The following is a 24,954-nucleotide window of genomic DNA, read 5'->3' as shown; positions in this document are numbered from 1 at the left end:
TATAGAACAGTGCATTATGGGACAGAGTAGAGTAGAGTATAATATAGAACAGTACATTATGGACAGAGTAGAGTAGAGTATAGTATAATATAGAACAGTACATTATGGTACGGAGTAGAGTATAATATAGAACAGTACATTATGGACAGAGTAGAGTAGTGTATAGTATAATATAGAACAGTACATTATGGACAGAGTAGAGTAGAGTATAATATAGAACAGTACATTATGGACAGAGTAGAGTAGAGTATAATATAGAACAGTACATTATGGTACGGAGTAGAGTAGAGTAGAGAACAGTACATTATGGTACAGAGTAGAGTAGAGTAGAGTAGAGTATAATATACAAACGTACATTATGGTACAGTGTAGAGTAGAGTAGAGTAGAGTATAATATACAAACGTACATTATGGTACAGTGTAGAGTAGAGTAGAGTAGAGTATAATATAGAACAGTACATTATGGTACAGAGTAGAGTAGAGTATAATATAGAACAGTACATTATGGTACGGAGTAGAGTAGAGTAGAGAACAGTACATTATGGTACAGAGTAGAGTAGAGTAGAGTAGAGTATAATATACAAACGTACATTATGGTACAGTGTAGAGTAGAGTAGAGTAGAGTATAATATACAACAGTACATTATGGTACAGAGTAGAGTAGAGTATAATATAGAACAGTACATTATGGACAGAGTAGAGTAGAGTAGAGTAGAGTAGAGTAGAGTAGAGTAGAGTGGAGTGGAGTGGAGTGGAGTGATGGAGGCCCGGGGGTCAGAGGCGAAAGGCATCCCAGCATCCTCGTTGATTGGCAAAGAGATGCCGGCCATCTTGGATTGTAGCGGGGAAGAAAGATTGATGCGGTAAGATCCTTCTTTTATTCCTTTAATTTCCTTTCTCTGCCATGACTTACCCAAACCTCCTCTAACTGAAACACCGCTCGTGTGGTGTTCATCACCTGAGCAGGCTGTGAAGGGAAACGGGAAAGGCCACTTTGAAGCCAGCAGGCCGGTTTCATTGCTTTTTGTTGTTGTTTTGGGGAACTAACCGATGGAGGCGCAGCAGGCCCAAACCAGAACAAAACAGTCCTGCACAGCGGTCTCCTCTCTGCCACCGGCAGGTCTGCATATCTGCATTTAAACCGGCGCTGTCGGTTTGCTGTAAGGTGTTAGAACTGCTTACAACTGTCCCTGCTGTGGAGTTTTTAAGTTCCTGTTAGCCGATTAGCTCGCCTGTACTTAGCGTTAGCTCTCACGCTAACGTCCCCATACATTCCTATAGAATTAGCTGTTAGCTTACGTGCGCTACTCGGCTAGCAGTAGCTCCTGACATATTATTACAGCCAACAAGGTAACACCAGCTAATGGCTTTTTATTTATAATATATAATATATAAACCGGCCATTTTTATGCTGTCAAGAAACCAGCGGCTGCTTTTAACGGTGTGATTAACATTAGTCAGACAAATTATCGTAGCTAGCATTAGCTTTACATTAGCAAGCGTTTTGCGACACTGCTGCACATTTAACGTTGTTTTGAAACAAGAACAGTCAAGTTTGCCAACCAGTCGTCCTGTGTTTACAGGTAGCAAAGTGTTTAGGGGTTTTCTAAAATGAAACACACGGATTTGCAAGCAATAATATACACTTTATTCACACAGTATGAACGTGTAAGCGCCCAGTTAGCCGTTGTTCACTGGGGTATCGCTGCTACACCGTGGGCTACTGCTAACAAGGATGTTGTGTGTCTGGCTAACATAGTATAATAACCAGAGTAATCCTGAGAGATCACTGTTCAAACACTGCTGTGGATCTATGTTTACATCACCTTGTGTTTTGCTGGGATTACAGACAACTATAGCAGCCTGGTTTTCAACATAATTTAAGTCAGGTAGTCTTTTATATTGTGACATTCCTTTATTCTTGTGCAGTGGTGTTTAATGTTCAAACTGACTTGTGTTCAGTCTTTGCTCAGGTACTCCATAGCAGACTGATGCACACACACCTGCTCTTGCCAGGAACCCACCTGTGACTTTAGGGTTGTAGCCACCCTTATATCGCTGTTTAACACTTTAGAGATTTGAAATGAACAAAAGCTGCATAAAGATCCTTTATGAATATGTGCTAAAGCAAAGTCTTCAACCATCAACAATATATTTTCTGGTGTAAGAGCTGAATTTAACTATTATTTTCATTGTTTGCTAGACTGGAAATAACTTTTTAAAGTCCTGCATACATAATCATACGGTGTCAACTTCCTAGAGCCAAACTTGGACTTTTACATTTGTTGTTTTGTCCAACTGGCAGAACCAAAAAACAAACCATTGAGGACTACCAAAACCAGAAAACATCCACATTGACCAGATGTAACCAGATAATTTGGGGTTTGTTTGCTTGAAAATGCAATGCATGCAAGTAGTGGGTTAATTTCCTGTCGATCTACTAAGCAATTAAACTATTAATCGTTTCAGCACTAGTATGTTGTGGTGACAGCATGATGACAGAACCTATTTAAGACGTTGTATATTGAGGTGTCTGCTGTCATCAAGTGTTATTTCACGTTAGGGCTGAACAATTAATCAGTTTATCAAATCTCAGGAGGTGCAATATTTGTTAAAGGCAAACTGTGTGTCAGAATACCGTTTTAAATGTAGTGGTGCTGCAGAGATGGACTGGCCTACACTTAATTTTCTACAAAACATCTTTGTTTGGTACAGATTCAAATGTGTTTCAATAAGAAATGACACAGGTCACACAGTATCGTCTCTGAGATAGATCTGGTGAGGCTGAAACATTCTTGTGCAAACATTTATGGTAAGTTTCTGTGATGTGATGCAGAGAAGGAATGTGGGGATGCTTTCACACCATGGTTTAAACAGGGTGATGAACATGTGTTGTGCTGCATTTGTCCTTTCGTTCATTTGAGTCTGATTGTGCAGGTTAATTTGTGGCAACTGCTGTTCAGGTAAGACCTGAGTCTGTAGTTGTAGCTCCACCTACAACTTAAAATTATTTCTAACCTATTTTAAGTATATTTGCAAACATAATTGTTAGGGGTGGGGGAATAAATCGATACAGCATAGTATCGCAATATTTTGCAAGGCAATATTGTATCGTAACACGAACGTCAAGTATCGATCTTTTATTATATAAATTGTACATGAGAAGTTTGTTTTTTGGCACTAATAAAATAGCTTTTTCAGTCCACTAGAAAAAGAGTTTTGCTTCGGGGACACAAATTGAAGTTGGGAAAAAGATCAAATATTGCAATATGTTTAAAATCACAATAATATCGTGACATAAGTATCGTGATAATATCGTATAGTGGGGTCTCTGGTGATTCCCACCCCTAATAATTGTAAATGTTTAGTTAATTCAAAGTGCAATAAGGGTTTGAGTAACCTCCCAAAGACACTGATGTGCACACCTCCAAATTTAATAATACTTCATCAAAGAAAGGCAGATTGTCTGAGCAGGATATCCAGCAGCATTTGGGATGGGCTAACACACAACATGAAACTAAGACAAAAAGAACAAAGCTCTAAAAGTTCACATATGTGTGTGTGTAGGGTTTACAACATAGGTACAGCGTGTGAGTTGAGAGTTTAGCAGCTGCTCCTGATGAAATTGTTCACATGCCTAAATGCAATCACGTCTTTAATGAAACGCTGCAGGTGTGACAGGAAGGTCACTGATTCACCTCGCTGTAGTGTTAACCTGCGAGTCAGTCTGACCGTTTCCTGTGGCTGGTTTCTCAGGTGACACGCGGCATGTTTGGTGCTAACCGGAAGAAGTTTATGGAGGGAGGGCTAGAGAGCGACTACGCGGACGACTCCAGCCTCTACTACACCCAACAGTCCATGTTCCCTCCACACCGCGCTGACAAAGACGTAAGTTGTCTCCTAAACTCTTCTTCAGGGCTTTTACAGTAAAAATCACAATTTTTTGGACTGTAACTATTTCATAATGTAATTTTTGCTTCACACTGTAACTGCAGGGATTATATAAACCAAAAAAGTACCAGCTTAATTGTTTTTCTTGCGGGAGGCAGGTGTTTCAAAGCAAGAAGGCAAGTTTCTCTCAACACTATCATGTTTTCCCCTTATTCTTCCAGTTCTTGTGAACTTTACTGATGTCACTGGAAGAGTGCGCTCTAGGGCTGGATTTCAATACCTCAATGCCTTTATGGTATCAACCAAAATGAGTCCTGATATGAATATAAGATTTTCCGTAATCATTTAATTTAGCAAAGTTCATTTTCTTCTACTTTAGACGAGATCTAATATTTTACAAAGTTTGACCTCTTTTCTTTTAAATGGAAAAACAGTTTTGTAGGAAAACCTCTTTATATTTCTCAAAGAAAAGAAAAAAAGGATTTGGCGTTTGTACAGAAACTCAGGTACTTAACTGACATGAGTATTGAAAATTTAAAAATGATACCCACCACTACGTGTTTTTAAATCGCCATCTTCACGATTAGCTAATCGCGTTCTTTCAAATCGCAATTTCGATTTGAGAACGATTAATCGCTCTAATCTCCTCCGACTGGAGAGCCATACTCTTGTGTTGATGGGGTCTTTTTAACAAAAGACGATTTTGTCAGGAAAAGGTAATGGATGTTTGTGTTTCTTTTGTCTTCAGATGCTGGCGTCGTCTTCTGCTTCCTCGACGGGTCAGCTGTCGCAGCTAGGAGCCAGCTTATATGGCCCGCAGAGTAAGAATAACACACACTCACCTTTTACTACTTTAAGTTTCAGGAGCCAGTTTGGGGGGTAATGTGTACATGTGTCATTTTATTACTTTTCCCATGGATGCAAATTGTAAAGCTCAACTCATGGTCGACGTGAGGGCTTAAATGGAGTCACCCTGTAGATGCTTACATGTAGGTTTTGATTTATAGTTCGGATTTCTCCCGTTGACATCACCACAGCGACACTAGACGGATGTATCATACATGATCAGGCTGTACCGTGCTTTGATTATATTCCACACAGTAAGTATGTTTATATTATTTTATTTATTTTGTGATGCAGAGCGATGGTGAAAAGGTTCGCCTCGTCTTATTTCTGAATGTGCAGACGTGTTTTTATTTATTCACTCACTGGGATAGAAAGCACTGATCATAATGAGCAGGAGGTCTGCAGTGGACATGTCTTTGTTACTGAAGAGCAGAAGAGTCTCTCTCCAACTTGACTTCATGTTGTCTTCACTCTCAACAGTCTAAACTTGCAGGAGAAAACACGAGCGGAGGTGTTATCTCTGCTTTAGCCTTGATGTGGAGTCACATTTTTGAGGAGGCACATATCAGCTGCAGCCTACAGCTCAGTTTTAGAGCCAGCACATGTAGTCGCCGTAGATGGACTATAATCCCTTAACGTGAAAGTATAAATAAAGCTTATGGAAAAGTTGGCTCAATTTAAACAATTTATATTAGTTCAAATGTAAAGAAACAGTGTTAATTTTCCCAGTAAGTATTTTACTTGAATTGCACAACAGTAACTGCACCAGCAGTCCCGTCTTTTATGAGTGTGTGCACAGAGTAGGGGTGGGCCCATGGTGACATGGCCCTAAAATAAGATCACAAGATTTCAGGGTGTATATGCGATAATGATATTCTTGACGATATGAAAATCTTTGATTATTAATTTAAAGATAAGTGTTATAGTTTTATATGTCAGCATAAATGTAAAAGTTTGCCTTTTAAATATACAGCAGAAACAAACAAACAAATGTATCTCAGTTATTTAGTTTCTAAACAACAGTAACTCAGTCTGTGCAAGATATAAATAGTACAACCAACCACAAATCTAAAGTGCACATTACACTAAACAGTTGCCAAATCCAAAAAGAAAATCCCTTGAATCTTCTGATGCATAAATGTAAGTAGTGGATTACAAAAACATAAATGTAAAATCTTAAACTTTCATTGTAAATATCAACTGGCAAAAGAGGTATAATGTGCAAAACATGCACCTTATGCTAACTTCAGTTCAGAAAAGCTGCCAGTCGGAGGCAGAAAAGTCGGCGTCCACCTGGCTTTGCATGCACAAACATCACAGCCTCGGATTCTTTGTCAAGAACACAAGCGTATTCACTGAAGCAGGCGTCAGTGCTGACCTTTGGTCCTTTTTTCGGCTGACCGGAGGAAAATTATCCTTGTGCAGCTTCTCACCATGTGAGGATCCCCCTCACTGTCTGATGGTGGACACAGTAATTGGCTGTTTAGTTCTCTTTCAGATGACCCAGTCCTGTTAGTTGCTGCCCTCTTGACTAAGCTTCTTGTGTTTCAGAGGCAGATGTGCCACTCTGCTCTGGCTTTAATGACCCGGGTCTCTTCTGGCGTACTGAGTATCAGAGACGTATCAGTTCTTGCTGTTCAAGTATTTCAGTGTCGAGTTCTTTATTGTCTTGGTGAGGTCTTCTTTACTTAATGTACATCACAGTTAAACAGCTGAAGTACAGGCTTTAAGCGGTAACATAGTCCTCAGCAGACGGAGCAGATCTGTGGAAGAGGACCGAGGTTCTTGCTTACTGGGTCAAAAACCTGTACGTCTTGCCACGTCAGGACTAGGTGCCTTGCTGACCTGTCAGCAGCGAAGACCTGTGTGATGGCTTTGTCTTGTTCCAACAGCCACTAGATCATATTTAGCTTTCATCCCCAGCTGGTGGGAGATCCAGGTCTAAGTTTGTCTTGTGCCCGCTGCCTCTTCCAACTGTGGAAAAAAAGCACTCACAATCTTTCTGCAAACTCTCGCTGCTCTGTCAACCTTAGTGTACTCGACGCTTCTCTCTGCAGGGAGTGGAAGAGAGAGAGAGAGTGAAGTTATGAAGCTAGAAAGTTAGAAATCAATCATTTAAGATCAACATTAGCTTTGTTCTAAAATGAAATTGTAGGATTTTTAAATACAGTTTCAGTATCTTTAGTGCACCTGGAAAAGATAAAAATAAAATATTACTATAGTGATTTGATGTGTTAATGTTGAGTTATAATTACCTTATTATAGATGGGCTATTGTGTCTTTTAATCTCATTTAAAGTAAAGTCCTTCTAGGCAAGTCCTGCCACTCGGTCGCCATCTTCGCAACGCCTCCGGGCAGCTATTTGGAACTAATAAGACCAGGCTCCTAAATGAATGAATGCGCAGAGAGCCAGAACTGCATTTGTACAGGTCACCAGGACATAAAAACTACATGAATAGAATCCGCAGTAAAATCTGATAAAAATTGCCAAAAAAGTTTGACGACTTTGCCCCAAAATAAGGTTTAAAAAGCGTTTTTTTCCAACCGGTTATACTTCTACTATGCATGCGTCACCACATGATTGGCTGAAATGTTTCCCGCTTTCGCTGTTAAAAAAGACGATTGGCTTTCTAGCGGGAGGGGCGAGATAACCGCCATCTTTGCCGTTTGCCAGGCTTTCCCCATACAGTTGTATTGAGGATGTGATTGAGTGGCGTGTCTCCTCTAAAATGTCTCTCTTTAAACGTAATATCCCAATGAACTTCCTGTACGGTATTGTATAGGGTTGTTAGCTTCGATAAAGTTTGACGCACCATCTGTTGTCATCACCCCTTTCTCTTTGAGATGCAATGACTAGAGAATCTCCCTCAAACCATTTGCTATATTTTGGTTCTTTGGGGGAAAGTAGCGCGTTTCAAGGCCGGTGCTGCACAGCTTCTATTCGTTGTTAATGTAGGTGTGGCTCTGTAGTTCTGTTGGACCGTGTTCGAAGCGTAGTAGTCATCAGGAGACCGTGAGGCTGCTACCTGACCGCAGCGTTCTTCGCACATGTCCCGCAGTGCTGCTAATCAGTTTGAAGCTTTCTTTCTCAACTTCTTGGATTTGTGTCATAACTTGCTAAAGATTAGTTTGTCTGCTCGGTTAAGAGCTCACAGCAGCTGCTCTCGAGCTCTCCTCGTACTCACCAGGTGGTGAAACTTGTTTCCTGCATTGCCCCCTTTTGTTGTCACAGGTCTTTTGTAACCAAACCACTTCCACATCCTGAAGTCGCTCCCTTTTTTGGAACCAACTCCTCCACTGTTGTTACCTTCACTTTCAGCCATGCTCGTTGTTGCTGTGTGTAACTGTATGATATCATTACATCAACAATTGTAGCATTTTTTATTTTTATCATATTGTAAAATGATACCGATATTTGCTACACACCTAGTGCACCTTGTGTTACCTGAACCCTTAGACAGAGCACACATCCCAATACATATCCACGTTAAGCACATATGTAGAAAAGCTTCAGGTCACATGGAAAAGATACAGCCCGTAACATTTCATTGGTTAAAATGGAAGTGTGTCTTTTCAGTCACACAAACATCAGAAAGACAACAGACTGAAGCTGAAATTCGCTTTGAGAATAAACATGTTTTCACTCTCTCTCTCTCTTGATGTAGGTGCGTTGGGGTTTCCCATGCGGGGTTTGAACAGCAGCGCAGCATCTCAGTTAAGTCGAAGTGGGTTGAACCAATCTGGCAGCCAGCTCCCCAGTCACGCCAGTAATACCAACTCTGGCACAATGCACACGCCTCCCTCGCCGAGCAGGTACAACACACAAACACACACACACACACACACGTGTACACTTACTGGCTGAGGATGAATCCTTCAAACATTGGGATTTATTTATTTCAGAAGACAAAAAATGTTGATGACGTTACAGAGAAAAGAACAGTTGTATTTGGCATAAGACTTTATAGAGAGCGTAAGTCCCTCCACGTCCTGTGGACCAACCACCATGGGACCTTATTTCAGAAAAAAATATGTTCGGTAGTCAACGGCGAGAGACGACTAATGTTTTAATCCTGTTTGAATTGGTCCCTGAATTACACACATGATGTTTGTCAGTTAAAAAAATAATTCTGCAAGTCAATAAAAGTCGCAGTTTGTTGTGTAACTGTTACTTAGACATTGTAATAAGAAAATATTATTAATATAAAAAAATATTACTTTACTTATTAATTATTAATAGGGACTAAAAGTAACTAGTTACGTTACTATATTACTTTCACTTCCACCCCCCTTCGCCCTCAAACAAAGCAGTCTCTCCCGCCATTTTAACTAATATCATATTCATAACAGCAACAAGGAGTGTGTTTTTTACAAAGCAGAACGTTTCTTAACTCCAACGGCTGAAGTAAAAAAAATTTAGCAAGTAAATCCTGACTTTTGAACTACTGTTTTTCTGCACGTGTATTTATAGGAGCAGCATTCAGTATTTTTACAAAACGTTACGTTGCTTTACGCCTCTCTCTCCCGACGAGTCCAAGCATCACTGGCAGCAGTGGTCGGAGTTTCTTTCTGTAAGTTTCACGTTGCTGTGCTGCTTCAATAAATAAGATGTAGTGCTGTTCGACGATAAAAGTCTTTTGCTGGTCGCACAAAGTTTAGAGCGGACGAAAGTGTTCTTTGCATCTTCGTCTGTGACACAATAATGGCAGCAGCTGCTTACAGCTGTGGAAAGAACGCCTCGCTACCTCGTTCTCCCTCGTGTTTGGCTCTCAGCGGACATGAACAACGTAAAGACTGTACGCCCAGACTGTATCTTGTTTTACTTCAGGCTACGTCCTGTGTAAGTGTTCTGTGTACTGTTAAGTTTATGTAAATTACACGCAGCTGATGGAACATGGTGAGACTTTACAAAGTGATCTTTATTTTACCGTAACACCAAGCCTTCTCCGGTTTTGTCTGCTTGTTTGTTTTTTTAACTCTAAAACACTTTGTGCTATTTACATAATTCTCAAAGACTTGCATTAGACTTCCAATAGAAACCCATTTCATCTTTCTCCGTAATCATTGTCATGCCGGTAAATTACTTTGAAGTGTATTTTTACTGTTTATGTAAGTTATTAACTTGTCTCTTAGCCACATTAACGTCTGTGCAGTGTTTTGCCATGTGATAAGTCATGAAACTCCGATATATCACTCATAAGGAGCTGCCTGGATCGTATCTCCTGTAAACGCCCCTCTGCCAAATCGACCCCTTGTGTTTGTTCGCTCACTCAGACATGTACCACCTGACCTCAGTGTCTAATCCTGCTGCTCGTGTTGCTCTTCCTCCGTACAGACTCCAGGTTGTGCTTGAAACTCACAATACCACCTCCTGCTTTAATCCCTCTCTTGTCTCTCATCCTCCTCTCTCTCTCCCTCCTCCTCTCTGCAGGGGTATTTTGCCAATGAGCAGCCGGAGCGTGATGAACCACAACCAGCAGGTGGGGGGTCCGACGGGGCAGTCGGTGGGGATGGTAGGCGTAGGAGGAGAGAGGGGAGGTGCTGGCGGTGTGGGAGCAGGGAGGAGCGGCAGCATGGGGAGTCCCAGCCGGTCGTCACCAAGCATCATCGGCATGCCCAAACAGCAGCAAGCACGCCAGCCTTTTACTATTAACAGGTAACACACACTCTGTCTTAAATCTGATTAGCTCAATGTTTTGGTTTAATCATTGTCGGTCTGGGATCCACTGCTTTTCTAACCTTTGTTGACTTTTGAAATTTAGTTATTTGGGAGTAAAATCTTGTTCTTCTCTTTTATAATCACTGTATTACCAATTCATCTGCAGTATATATATATACTGCAGATGAATATTTTCTCAATTATTCCATTTTTGGCTGGATAAAATGTCAGAAAATAGTGATAATAGTCCAAACAGACAGACACCACAGAGAAAGGACAAAACCTGCAAGAGAAGGGGGAGCGGGGGAAAAAAGAAAACAACAAAAAGAGAGAATGAAAATGAGAAAGAGTCAAGCAAAACAAATAAACAACACAGCCATAAGAGCTGGAATAGTAACACTTAATTTAAAGTTAATGAAAAGCATAAAGAATAGTTAAAAACAGGCCTGTAGGCAACGATCTCGAAACAAAAATGATGATAAAATCCATAAAATGCAATAAACAAGGTGAACAGCGGTCAGCCAAGGGGTGGGCACATGACCCAACAGCTTTAAGCATCCAAAAAGGAGTGTTCAAGAACAACATAGCCCGTACCGACACCTACAGGCCGTAGAATAAGGGTTTGGGTTAAAGTCTTGAGTATTTTAGCCAGCGCAAGTAAAATTAGTTGTGGGTTATTCTGTATGTGGCTGTGGGATGCCAGGAGACGTTATAATAATATATGTAATATAAGTTTTATAATCTATAAGCTACAAGTGGAGACTAGTGCGACGGTAAATCATTCACACAGGAGGCCGTTTAATCGATTTTTTTTGTGGAGTTCTAATCTAGTAGTAGTATTTATTATTATTGCTTGCCACATTAGCTGAGCTGCTAATCCACTCATTATGGGCAAATGTAAGTTTTAGCAAAAATGTGTCAATTGGTTAATCCATCCATCAGTTTTCTGCCACTTATCTTGAGGCATTATATCACTAAGAATTAGGGTTTAATATAACAATGTGAAATAAATGTGTACTTAATAACTGTAGGCCCTATTGACCATCAACAATGTTTTAAATTGGTATTGACTCTTTCGTCTCATACGTAATTAAGTGGACGCTATGGAAACCCTAAAAAAAACACAAACAGTTAATGCCTGAACATGACATCATGTTTAATGTAATGAAAGCATGATCACTGCTTGCACTGTCATCACTTCAATATTAAATCACTTCCTCCTGCTGTGGAACTTCCACGTTAGTTTTCTAAAAATGAAATATTACATCAGTGCGGCCGCCGGAGTGTGGTTAGATCGATAAAAGCTGTTTGACAAACTTGGTTTAATTTTGTTAAATCTGAGATACAATTCAGGTTTTTGTATGTCCCTGACATGTCTCTGTGTTTCTGGTTGTTTGATTATAAATTATTGATTTGATCACTACTCATAAATGGTTCCTGCTAAACGACGCACTTAAGGTAAAATATGAGTTTTGCGACAGTTACGGAAATGTGTCCTAAGACTAACAACAACTGTAAGAAACAGCCGACTTACTTAACTATGCATGGAATTTAATATACATTATGCGCTTTGCTTTCAATTCAGGCACTCCTATTAAAAATGGTTCAATACAAATATTGGTTAAATGCAATGAAAAGCTTCTTTCTATGCCTTAAAAGTCCTTTATCAGTGGCATGAAGCAATAAACAAGTGAAACAGTGTTTTATTTTGTGCGTCTGTGCAGCCGCCTGTTCCAGATCCCTGTCTGTTTTGGTTTCAGTTGTAGTTTTTAGGATCACAGAGTTATACACAGTCTGTTTGTGTCTCTGTCAGTATGTCAGGGTTCGGGGTGAACCGGAATCCAGGCTTCAACATGAACAACTCCCTATCCAATAACATCTTCAATGGCACAGGTCTGTTTATTTTCACTCAAATGTCATTTTGTAAAACACTGTTAGAAGCCCAAATAGGTTGTGCTTTTATTAATTTTTCTCTGTGTGTTCGTGCAGACGGCAGTGAGAATGTGACGGGGTTGGACCTGTCAGATTTCCCAGCGTTAGCAGACAGAAGTCGGAGGGACGGAAGCTCGAATCCTACCCCACTGCTCAACCCGCTGGCCGGTCGGGCTCCTTACGGTAAGAGAAACCTGTGTGAGTGTGAAGCTACAGACTTAAATGTTCTTTGTTTCCATTACATACTGCATTAAATTTACATTTAGATGTATATTTACTCATTTGGCAGACACTTTTATCCAAAGCAGCTTACATTTGAGGAACAACATACGAGAATCAACAAATACAGCACGAGATCTGCAACTGACAATACATACTAGTAAGAGCTCATAGCACGTGTGGCATAAATGGGGTAAAAACCTAGGGAACCTGCAGTTGCGTATGTCAGGTAATAAAATCAGTGTTCTTCTATCCCAAATCAGCACAAAATCCACAAATCTTTTCATAAAGAAAGACAACAATCTCGCCTCAAAGTCCACTCTGTAGTTGTTCTGGAGCTTTCAGTCAAATCACCTGATCCTCATCAGCCAGATGGAGTTTGCCCAGTTTCCAGGGAAATCAGTTCAGTTCAAATGACCATTTATTCTGAGCACTTTCAGGGCTATAAAGAGGATTTCTGAGTTACAAGCCAGAATATTATTTTATTTTCATATGCAGAGCACACGCCTAGAGCTGAAACAAGTAATCAAAACAAAAATTTGTCCGCTAACAATTTTAAGAACTGATTAATGCCTTGATTGGTTCGTGAGGTTTTCCAGTTTTCAATCATCTTGTGATAGTGAACAGAATAGCTTTGGGTTTTATCTGTCGTTTGTCATTTTCTGACATTTTATTAACAAAATTATTAATCAGCTAATACTGAAAATACTTGGCAAATAAATCAATAATGAAACTAACAGTTAGTTGCTGACTTTAAGGTGTTAAAGTGATCCTGATGAATTCTGATGTTTGCAAAGTATTTCTTTTGTTGTGTAGCTGTTGGTTTATTTTTTATCATGTTATTATGCTGTAATCATCAGTCCCATTGCTAACTACTCTCCCTGCTTATTTTCCAGTTGGAATGGTAACCAAGCCGTCCAGTGAACAGTCGCAGGACTTCTCCATCCATAACGAAGATTTCCCAGCTCTCCCTGGGCCAAACTACCAAACAAAAGACCCCACCAGCACCAGCGAAGACAGCAAAACGGTTAGATCCCTTTTTTGTTGTTTTTCCTTTACTTATCTTCTTCTTTATTTTGCCATTCAGTCCATCTACTAAAAAAAGGGGGGGTAAAGTGGGAGATGGGGAATCAAGGGAGTAAAATAAGCAAACCTGCCTGTTTTTATTTTCTATTTAACTTATAAAACTTTTTTATATTTCCCTGTTGCTTTTATGTTTTATGTAAATCACTTTGAATTACCTTGTTGTTGAAATGTGCTGAACAAATAAACTTGCCTTGTTGGCCACCGGAAGATCTGTTCTACATTGACATGACACTTCAACCTCACCCTGACCTGAGGACCAATAATAATCGTTGTTGTATCCGAGTACAATAAACAACATGTGATGTTAATGATGATTATAATGTTTTATTATACAATTTAGAGGGACTTGTACTTGAGGAAATGATTGAAAATCAAGCCTAAACAGTATTTGGGAGGTTTTGTCACTTAAGAGTTTTTTATTTGTTGGAAACTCTTTAAAAATCTACTTTAGTAAACAACAGATGTAATTTTTTTCACACCAGCTGGACAGCGAGTCTTTAGGCCCGGTTTTCTCATCGGTCTCCCGTCTTTGACTTTCTTTCTCCGTGATGTTTATTTTTTACTTTCTTTGCGTCCTGTCTTTGACTCGCCTTTTTTTTTTCTCCTGTTTCTGTCCAACCAGAATCTGAACTCATCAGGAAAGTCTAACTCTAACTCAGATGGTCCAAAGTTCCCCGGCGATAAGAGCTCTGCACCTAGCAACAACAACCAGCAGAAGAAAGGGATTCAAGTTCTTCCTGACGGTGAGACGCACACAGGACGGGTCACGATGCAGCCACGTAGAAATAATAGTTAAACTGTTGGATAAGCGAGCACAGATTTCGGTCTAAACTGTCTTTGTGTGTTTTCTCTGTACCTCAGGGCGTGTGACCAACATCCCCGTCGGTATGGTAACTGACCAGTTTGGGATGATCGGCTTGTTGACGTTCATCCGGGCAGCAGAGACGGACCCCGGCATGGTCCACCTGGCTCTGGGCTCCGACCTCACCACGCTCGGCCTCAACCTCAACTCACCTGAGTACGACAAACATTTTACCTCGATTACGATTAATGAACGATTATTTATTTTATCTGTTTGGGGTTTTTTCGTAGTTCACTGATGAGGTTTGTATTGTAAATATGCTAATTTAAGTTGGGATAGTTTTTTCGATACACAAAAATGTATCATCTAAATGTTAACTGGTAATTTTGACAGAGAAAAAGGCAACGCCTGACAGTCTGTGCACGTAACAGAGACGTGCTCACTTATATTCGCCGCTGCTGAATGAATAAGCGCTGCTTTAAAATTTCATACGATCATTAATATCAATGTGAAACTAATGAGTGGTATCAGTAACACTCAACGCTTGGCAAGCTTCCCCCCTCATTCATCACTGGACATCTTCATGACAGGTGCTGTAATCAGAGCAGGAAGTTAGGTATTTTAAGGACAGTGCAATGTGTGTGCGTAGTGAGTGTGTGGCTTAGCGAATGTGAGAGAGCGAGTGGTGGAAAGTGACGGTGATGCGAGCAAGTAAGTTGTCGGTCTGGTAGTAAATGTTACTTGTAGGTCACTAGGGCTGCAACTAACGACTATTTTGATAGTTGGTGAATCTGTCGATTAATCGAATAATCGACCATTCGGCTTATGAATCGCAAAATTACACAACGTGTCTTATTTAGCTACCAGCTTTTAAATCAAACCTGAGGTTGTTTTAGGCACGTGCTAATTAACAGTCACGACAATAAAATAAATACTGCTTTCAAAAATACATTTTTAATGAACCTTTCTTCTGCAGCAACAGAAAGTTCCACTGAAATCAAGTCCTGATCTGAGCAGCTGATCCGCGAGCCACGAGCGATGCGTCGTTCATGATTGTAAAGTTACGTCACAACTGGAATGTGAATGCGGCCGTTGTGTATCATAATTATGTGCTACTCTCAGCGCCATTAACAATCAATCAAATTGACCAAAGGAAACTGTATAGAAAACAGCTCATAACGTGAAGCTAGCTCGCCAGCTAGCTTACCGAGACGAATCTTGGATTAAATAACCAACATGGTAAAATGACGTCGGTTAGAGGTCCGAAATTTCAGTTTCGATTACTTTTCAATTAATCGTCCAGCCCTATTTTACAGTCACGTGGTGATAACAGAGCCACTACAGACCTAGGATCAGCAGAACATCAGCATCTTTGGAGTGTAGGACGGAGTCATGCACAGGCCCTGTTTAATAAACCTGTACCTGCCTCCCTGTTTCTGACAGTTGTCTCTTGAGACATGAATATGGACCTGACCCCGCATGTTAATGGCGGATCCAAGTGAAACTTAAAGATGCCTGGAATATTACATTCCAATTATACATTTAGCGCTTTGACGCTTTTATCCAAAGGGATTTATATTTGCTATTCATGTGAGAGGTCGCACGCCTCTGGAGCAACGAGGGGTTAAGTGTCTCGCTCAGGGACGCGTTGAAGGACGTGTCACAGTGGGAATCGAATAACGGGTAACAATTAGCTGCACAAACAAACCCAGAGAACAGTGTGTTGGTACTTTTATTTTGTATTTACTTTCTTGAAGTACACTAAAACATTCAGAAACACCAGCCTCTGGCCTGGAGCGCAGCATAATTCAGTTTGATCTGATAGTGTCTCAGATGTTCACATCATGACACAATTCTCGTAGTTTGAACTTCTATAAAACATCTTGTCTGTCTCTGTCTCTCTCTCTCTCCATCAGGAATCTCTACCCTAAGTTTGCGTCTCCCTGGGCGTCGGCTCCGTGCCGACCGCAGGACATAGGTGAGTTTAGATTGTTGACACCTAATGTGTTAGGGATGCGCCAAATGTTCGGCCACCGAAATTAATCTGCCGAAAATCGCCAAAAAAAAGCACTTTCGGTGTTCGGCCTAAGAAAGGCCGAAGAAAATTTACTAGACAATTACACTGGCATGTCGCCAGTGTGGAGGCATTTTAAAGTGTCCAAGAAAGACGCAAAAATGGCCGTTTGAAGACTCTGTTCTGCTGAATTATCTCCTAGGACATCCACTCCATCTGTGGCTGACTTCTTAGAAAAAAAACGCTTTGAGTGTTTCTGTCACTCACAAGACGAGAAGGCGATTAAGCTAGCCGCACCTAAATTTGGAGTGCACACGTACTCAAGCGTTTACGGTAACTGTAACGGCCCAGAGCGAGCTGACAGGCAGGTTAGAGACTTTATCCTGTTAGTTTGTCTCTTTACAAAGACAAGTGTTGCAGTATGAGAGTCCTACCTGAAGAGAGGCTGTGAAGTCTTCATGTTACGCCGTACGAGAACCACATACAACATTATTTATCAAACCGGGTCGGACTGGATGGATTTAGCGCGAGGAGGAAACACATGTGACAACGTCCGGTTTTCAAAATAAGGCGTCTGTACAGGATGGTAATAAGATTAATTGGATTATATTCACAGAAAGTATAAAACATATTACATGTGTCGATTAGAAATAAATGGACTCATGTCATTTACTTTACCGGACCCTCTCGGGACTCGGACCACAGTATTTATGGAAGGGATATTGGACTTGCAGCACAACTGCAATGTGACAATCATGTTGCTCTGAGTGTCACTGAACAGATGAAACTTCTCTGCACTGAATGTCTACCATTACTTTTACGCTTGTTCACAAAAAGACTTCTCCAATATGCCCAGACAATAAAACAGTAACAATAATTATTGCAATATAATGTTTTTCAATAACAATGTAACAAAGGTTCAATAAATATTTGACTCTATTCACTTGAATCATACACAAATTAGGACTATTTCTTTTATTAAGATGTTTATTTTGTTTCAGAAAAAGACTGAAAAAAGCCTTTACTTAATTTTACTCGTGCGTATTTGTTGACAAAGATTTTATCGTAATTGTTTTGAATGTTCAACCTCTGATTTGTGAGGTGATCCACTGTTTGGCCTCAAGTGTTGAGGCCAAACAGAAAAGTTTAAAGCACAATTAACCATGAGATTTCTGCTACTTTCTCCCATGAGGAGAAATCAGCTTTTAAACTCAAAAGAAACAACGATTTGAATACTCATCGTGATAATTATCGATATCGAAAGATGAAACTTTTTATCATAACATTTTTGGCCGAATCGTCGAGCCCTATTCTCCAAGTTTTAATCTACCAGTCCCTGGCTGATACATTATTTGGTGGAAGAAGTAGTACACACAGGTTTTACAGTGTTTTCAGCTCTTTTTGCCTCCTTTTCCTGCAGACTTCCACGTCCCCTCAGAGTATTTAACCAATATCCACATAAGGGACAAGGTATGTACACCAGAGGGATCCTTTTTCTTTCATTGTAGTGGTAAAAAATCTATGATTTGTCCCAAGAAAATGTTTTAATCAGGTGTCTTGACTTAAATGAAATGAATCTTTAATCGTAGATTTGTTTCCTTCCTCCTTAAATGTCTTCAGTTAGCAGCTATCAAGTTGTCTCGGTATGGTGAAGATCTGCTGTTTTATCTCTACTACATGAATGGAGGAGACCTGCTACAACTACTGGCTGCAGTAGAACTGTGAGAACACACACACTCGACTAACATGCAAACTTCCTTAAAGGAAGGCGTTTAAAGAGGAGCTACACACTAATTTTGTTGGCATATGTTAATTCAGATGAGTTTTCTATTAAAGGATGTACTGTTTAAAAAAAAAAAAAAAAAAAAAAAAGCTGGTATGTGTCTGCTTGGATTTTAAAGTTTTGTTTAGTTAAATACAAAATGTACTTACTAGGGCTGACCCCGAATCGTCGATGCCTCGATGGGCGGAGCCTGATTCGATTGTCAATCTCACAGTAGAAGCTTTGCAGTGAAACAAGGATCACGCCAATTTGGTCATATGGGGGTGCTCAACGTCCGATTTTACATAGAACCACCAGTTTTCTCCCAATAAGTTAACATAAAGTCTATTACAATATACATTTCAACGTTTAATGCTGTAAATAAACGTGTAAAAAGAAAAAAAAACTTCCAATAAATGTTTTTAAAGTGCGTGAATAAATCCAAAATTGTAACTCTGACCCTGGGTCGTCAGTGCGCAGCGTGTAGGTGTTAGCGTCTATGGTGTAGCCTTGGGCAGAAGAGGAACACTCGCTGAAGAGACTGAGCTCCAGCTTCACTGGTGTTGTGCCGAGTCGTCGGCACCTCGCGGGACATTCGGATAATGTATTACCGTTGATGAACCACACAAAGAATATTTTATCGTTTTTAAACCGCCGGCTACTTGAAATAGACCCGCGAGGAACCGCGACGTGCATGCATGCAAAGACTCTGCAGAAGGCCGGTGAATGGCAGGCGAGAGAGAGAGAAAAATGGTCAACAACAAGCCTCAGTTTAGTTTCGGCTCGCAATCGCCGCGCACAAAAAAACACATGATTCGACTATAAGCAGGACTTGACAATTCTGATTTGACTAAGTAAATCCGTAGTCGGGGACAGTCCAAGTACTTACCCAAAAAATCTGACTTCTAATAAGCTTTTTCAACTTTTCCTCTAAATGGGAGCATTAGAGAAGAAGTAGCTCATTTTCTCATAGACTTCTATACAATCACACTTCTTAGAGCGGATCTGTAATGAGGTTAAAATTTGAGGTTGTAGTTACCCTGTAATAACTGAAACTGAATGTTTTAATTGAGTTATGTTTAACACTCAAATTGTAGTCTGATGATGTTACTCTTAGTTGTGTTTCTAATTTTCATCTCATGACACGATGTCCCATATCAAGATGTGTGTTTTTTCCTAAAAGTTCGTCTTTTGAATTCTCAAATGTAAAATGGCACGTACATCTATAAAGAAAATAAAATGTTTTTTTCCCCAACATGTTTTTTTTTTACAATTTAATAAAAAGTCAATCTAAAAAAGCAAAACAGCTAGATGCCTTTAGTTAGTATTTTTCCCAGCAGGACATGTTGACTTGTTGGAACAGGAAAAGCACAGTTGTTACTAATAACACTATTGATCGCTCTGTTCAATTCAAGTGTCCCAGTAAGTCATTTAAAACAGTCCTGCCTCGGGGAGTTTTAATTAGTTATAATGTTAGAGTAGTCAGAAGTGAACTGTTATTCTGTGTGTGTGTGTGTGTCTGTGTGTGTGTGTCCAGGTTTAACAGGGACTGGAGGTACCATAAAGAGGAGCGGGTTTGGATCACCCGGGCCCCGGGTATGGAGCCCACGCTGAAGACCAACGCCTACGAGAGAGGGACCTACTACTTCTTCGACTGCCTCAACTGGAGGAAGGTGGCCAAGGTAAACACACACACTTTATACCTGTTAAAATGAATCACTATAGATATTGCTAATCGATCAGTTTGAAGTTTAAATATTTTCTGGTGTAGGCAGCAGTCGTTTTATGTGCGTGTGTTTTTGCACAGAATTCACTCGGTAAAAAAAAAATGGTAGACTATTAACTTACATTACAAGTGGCGGTGGATATTTTACGCACAGACCAGGTAAAACAGCAGTGAGCACACAGGGTGCAGATGTTGGTTTCAGTTGTTTGATAGGCTGCATCATTAACAAGCCGACGTGCGGCTCACCTGCTGATATAACGTATCGCTGGTGGAAATATACGGAAAAAAGACGAGTTCTCGGTCTTAGTACCTCAGTACCTCAGAGGTGTATGTGTGTCAGAGTGTGGGGAGAAGAGAATTCCCAGGCAGGTGCAAAACATACTTAAAAACAATAACAATAATGTCTGTGGTCATGAAAACGTGCTTTCACAGGGTGGTATAATGTGAACATTTCAGATTTTTTTTGCTGGGGGCGGGGGTTTTACAATCACGATGCCGGCTCAACGTCGTGATGTCTGTCAGCCCTATTTTCTAGAGCCCAAGGTCACTTCTTTAGATGTGTCATTTTGGTGACCAACAGTCCAAAACCCAAAGATGTTCAGTTGTACTATCAGTTTAAGACAAGAAAAAGCAATTTTAGCAGCAATTTTCTTAAAACAATGATTCAAACAATTAATCGATGATCAAAATACTTGCAGATTAATCGACTAATTCTTGCAGATCTCTCTATCTATCTATCTATATATCTATATATATAAAATTTGGTAAAACATTTAATATAAGATGGTTTAGGTAATCATTTTCATTAAAAGCTATTCTGGCCAATAAAAAACATAATTCATTTTAAATTATTATGAGATTGTAGTTGCACATTTTGGCATTTTTACAAAAGAAATTAATTAAACAATAATTTATTGAAAAAGTTGCTCATTAAAGTTAGGGTTGCAGCTATCGATTATTTTAGTATTTGAGTATTTTACCAATTGTTTCATCGATTCATCAAGTAATACTTTAGCTTGGCGCCCACAGTACCGGGAGCAGCTGTGTAACTCATATCTGTAACATTAAAATCCAAACTCACGGACTAACCAGTCAGAACAATAACAACAAATGCATGTTTCTACTTTTACAGCTAAGAATTGTGCCTTCATCTCAACTAGTAATTATGATTTACGATGAATTGTTTCAGCCCTAATTAAATTTCTTTTGATCGACTAAGTGGCGCCACGCAGCTTAAACAGCTTCAGTTTTATTGGTGTTTTTTTATTGGTAAACTGTTGTTAGAACTATACATGACCATTTTGACCATTTAAGATAACCGTTATATAAAGCTGTATTGTGAACACTTTACACAGAATATAATGAGCCCAATCTAAAATGTGAAAATGCCCTCTCGCAAAAGTAAATCTGACTCTGTCTCTTTGTTTTCAGGAGTTTCATCTGGAATATGACAAACTAGAAGAGCGACCTCACGTTCCCTCCGCATTCAACTACAATCCTGCCCAGCAGGCCGTCTGATTGGCTCTACCTCCTCCTGCCTGCCTGCCATTGGCCCTCCTGGCTCATCAGTCATCACCCCCTCTAGGTTTTTCCACCTCCACACATTCAAAGTGAATCTGGCCAATAAGTAAACGGGACGGGGAGAGGACGTCCTGCTTCCTGTTCTCCAAAACACTTTTCTGAACAGACTTTTAAGATTTTAACTTTTAAGATTTTTTTTCTTTACCTCATTTTCTTTTCTTTTTTTCTTTTTTTATTTCCCACCCCCTCCTCCATGCGTTTTGTTTGGTTGGTCTGTTATGTGGAGCACAGACTTAATGTCAACAGACAAAGTCACAACACATACACACGACACAAGCACTGTAAATAACTGCCCATCTGATCGAGTGATTCGTGTTTCTATTCAGTCCTAAGAATTGACTATTTTTGTCTAGAGAAGCTTTTAAGAAGAACCAGATTTTAACAGGATGGATAATTATTTCACATACTGTGTCACACCTCTCTGAGCGTTTGGCAGGAACTGAGAGTATTTATCATTTCTCTTTGTTTTTACCAGGTTTTCCCAGCATTACAAATCAGAACACGCATAAACAACACACATCAGCATCAGACAGTGGGGAGTCAGGAGAGGAAATGCAATGTACATTGTAGCACTATTTCATAATAAAAGAGGAAAAAATATCTTCTTTTGGTTTGTTGATGTTATGTGGCGACACCTGAAGCAGCAGAGGGATGTAAGCAGATTTTTAGAAATGAATGAGGTGAAGTTTAGCAGCTGGACAGAAACACATAATAGCTCAGAAAAGTGACCTAGAGTGGGATGTGTTTGCCATTTAAATTCATTTTTATTGTCTTCCCACCCGGCAGTTCACTTCCTCTTAAAGGAAATATCTGGCTATTTTCTGTTATGTTTCTTACAGTCAGTAAATCCCATGTGCAGATCTCTCAACACTTTTTCTGTAGTTTTTAGCAAACAGGAGGAAATTAGCCCTTTTGGCTTTATGACCTCTTAAAATGAAGCGGCACCCACACACCGCCCCTCCTCGCAGGTTTTGGCCTCAGTGTGGACGCGAGCTGTGAGCAGTTTTTTAGAGGAAGAGTTGAAAGTATCATCTGTTACCAAGACAAAAATCTACATAATCTTGTGTTTTTCTTTTGTCATCACCGTTAAAAGATTATCCCATCTTATCTATTCATTGCAACAAATGATGTTTATTATTCATTAATCACTTAATTTATCATTTGGTTTAAGAAAATTGCATTATAAAACATCTGTGTACCATAAAAATATTTTAAATCTGTTTTTTAAAGATAAAATTACAACATAATGTTGCTTTAAGAAAATAAGACCACAAGGACTGAAGAATTTGGGACCCCTCAGGGGGTTATTGCGTGGGACTGAGTTCATGGTGATGAAGGAACATGTCAGGCAGTGAGGCTCACTGGTGAATTTTAATATTTTTTGGGCAGTAATGGAGCTCTTTGAGAGAGAGAGACATCGCACTGTGAGACACACAGGACTCGTTAGGAGATATGTTCACTGTTAGTTTGAGTCTGAACATGGGATTTAACGACGACTAATGAAGAATAAAAACGCCAAAAACTAAATTAAACGGCACAACAAAGCATTAACATGATAGCCACAGAAGATAAATTATGCCACAGTTTGATGGATGAAAGTAACAGACTCTTCCACATCGACACAGCTCTTCCTCAGTTATCCCCATATTATTTTTCATATTTGTTTTGTGTTTCCAACATTACTGCTCTGTCTCTCTGCTAGTCTCTCCCCGTTCCCACACTTACTCCCAAATATTTAATTACTTTTTTCTTTTTCATAAGTTCTTCTCCTTCCTCCGGCATTTAGTCTTATTTTCTGCCCGGCAACAGTCAAACCAATCAGACTGATGGAGTGACCTCTCTTTGGATCATGAAGGGAAAAAGATTTTGAGAATTACACTTATTCGCTTTCTTGCTGAGAGTCTTTACGGTAAATGTGAAGCCAGGAGACCGTTAGCTTAGTTTAGCATGAAGACGATTGGTCATTCGTACACTTTTTTTGTACAAACAAATGACATAAACAGCAACTTGTTAATTAGCCTAAAAGTTGCTGGTAGGTGGATTTTGTTACTTTTGGATGGAGCCAAGCTAACTGTTTCCCCTTGTTTTCAGCCTTTATGCTAAGCTTACTTAGCTTGTATTAGCTTCATATTCATCGTTATCTAACTCTCAGCAGGAATGGGAATCAGCGTATTTCTAAAAATGTGTAACCTTTCCTCTCAAGGTCATTGCCACTCCAGCAAAAAGCAAAAATGACCATATATTTAAGCAAAAAAAGTGTCACCAATTTTTGCTTAAATATCATAAAATTATTTTCTTTTCATTACGTTATTTTTAAATTTCCTCCAGGAGGCACCAATGTACAGTTATGTATATATATATTTAAATACATATACGTACAAACAAGGCAGTATTTTTAAGAAAATGGGGAAAACAAAAAAGAGAAACTTGTCTTAAACGAGGAGACCCTCCCTCTGCTGGCCGCCAGTAAACGATGCAATACTAGACTTTCTGTGGTAACGGTTTACAGGGGACCACGCCGACTCCGCCCGACACGACCACCTTTTAGCAGCAACAAAGCGGGGCGCGACGTGACAAGCGGCGACATCGGTTGCAACGACCACAGGGCCCAGCTCGTTCACACTGCAGCAGCAAAGCCAAGGACACGCCTGCAGACCCATGTGACCTGTTTGAGAAGATTTGATTGGAGGATGAGGACTGAGGCACTTGGCCGTTGGCTGTTTTATTAAATATGGCAGCTAGTGTTTTAATAGGAAAAAGAATAAAATAAATATTCTGGTAATGAAACTGAAGGAGGAGTCCTGGTTTGTTTATTTGTGTGTGTGTGTTTGTAGATTTGTTTTTCCAGGATTAAAAAGTTAACAGAAGATTCTGTGAAGTTTTCATTCATGTGACGGGTTTTCTTCTGTTTGTCCTCGTCGCTTCTCAAAGAAGACGATTACCGGGTAACTGCACTACAACACACAAGTGAATCAGGAAGTCCTGTATCATCAGCTTTTTGGCAAATTTAACTATTGGCAGTGGTGGAAGAAGTATTCAGATCCTTTACTTTTATACTTTATTTTATGTAATGTAAGTATTATCCCCAAAATGTTTTTAAGTACCACAGTAAAAGTACTCATGTTGCAGTAACATGTTTCTCTTTTATATCTGCTGTTTCTGGATTAATATTCCTGCTGCATTAATGAGGATGTTTTAACTCATTTATATCCTGTTGGGTAGTTTAATCTGCAGCAATGCATCATGGTCTATAAGATCATCATGTGTTTGTGGTGTCCTGTGAGAACCTCGTGTCTCTAAACAGAAAAACAGCCTGTTTTCAGTTTTGTGAGGATGCATTTTCCAGCTGATCCAAGGAGGTTCAAAGAGTTTATTCAGCTGGAGGAGGATTTTCTCAGAACTTAAAGGAACTCTTCATCCTGCAGTTTAAAGCCAA

At 39.8% G+C, this 24,954-nt stretch overlaps 1 protein-coding gene across 4 annotated transcripts; it reads left to right on the top strand.

Moving 5' to 3' along the window:
- The first annotated feature begins 776 nt into the window (after positions 1-776).
- On the top strand, positions 777-24,310 carry LOC123963213 (CCR4-NOT transcription complex subunit 2-like). Of its 4 annotated transcripts, none has more exons than XM_046039881.1 (16): positions 777-863; positions 3,757-3,888; positions 4,640-4,712; positions 4,899-4,991; positions 8,403-8,550; positions 10,169-10,393; positions 12,210-12,289; positions 12,386-12,511; positions 13,444-13,574; positions 14,256-14,376; positions 14,495-14,651; positions 16,352-16,413; positions 17,870-17,919; positions 18,070-18,170; positions 19,749-19,893; positions 21,369-24,310. In XM_046039881.1, exons 2-16 carry the CDS (start codon positions 3,769-3,771, stop codon positions 21,453-21,455), a joined length of 1,719 nt encoding a protein of 572 aa, XP_045895837.1. In that variant the 5' UTR covers positions 777-863; positions 3,757-3,768; the 3' UTR covers positions 21,456-24,310. The 4 variants fall into 4 exon arrangements, with proteins under 4 accessions (XP_045895837.1, XP_045895836.1, XP_045895839.1 ...); XM_046039880.1 differs by lacking the exon at positions 777-863 and adding an exon at positions 920-1,120; XM_046039882.1 differs by lacking the exon at positions 777-863 and adding an exon at positions 1,242-1,350.
- The last annotated feature ends 644 nt before the right edge of the window (positions 24,311-24,954 follow it).

Source organism: Micropterus dolomieu, linkage group LG23, assembly GCF_021292245.1.
Source record: "Micropterus dolomieu isolate WLL.071019.BEF.003 ecotype Adirondacks linkage group LG23, ASM2129224v1, whole genome shotgun sequence".
NCBI classification, from domain to species: domain Eukaryota; kingdom Metazoa; phylum Chordata; class Actinopteri; order Centrarchiformes; family Centrarchidae; genus Micropterus; species Micropterus dolomieu.
Note: the sequence above shows the minus strand (reverse complement) of the source record. Positions and strands in the feature narration are given on the sequence as shown.

Excerpts from the sequence above, each read along its gene's own strand:
- LOC123963213 (XM_046039881.1), top strand. The coding sequence starts at position 3,769 with ATGTTTGGTGCTAACCGGAAGAAGTTTATGGAGGGAGGGCTAGAGAGC. Across the intron at positions 10,394-12,209 it reads CAGCCTTTTACTATTAACAG|TATGTCAGGGTTCGGGGTGA; the intron begins GTAACACACACT and ends TGTCTCTGTCAG. Across the intron at positions 14,377-14,494 it reads GATTCAAGTTCTTCCTGACG|GGCGTGTGACCAACATCCCC; the intron begins GTGAGACGCACA and ends TCTGTACCTCAG.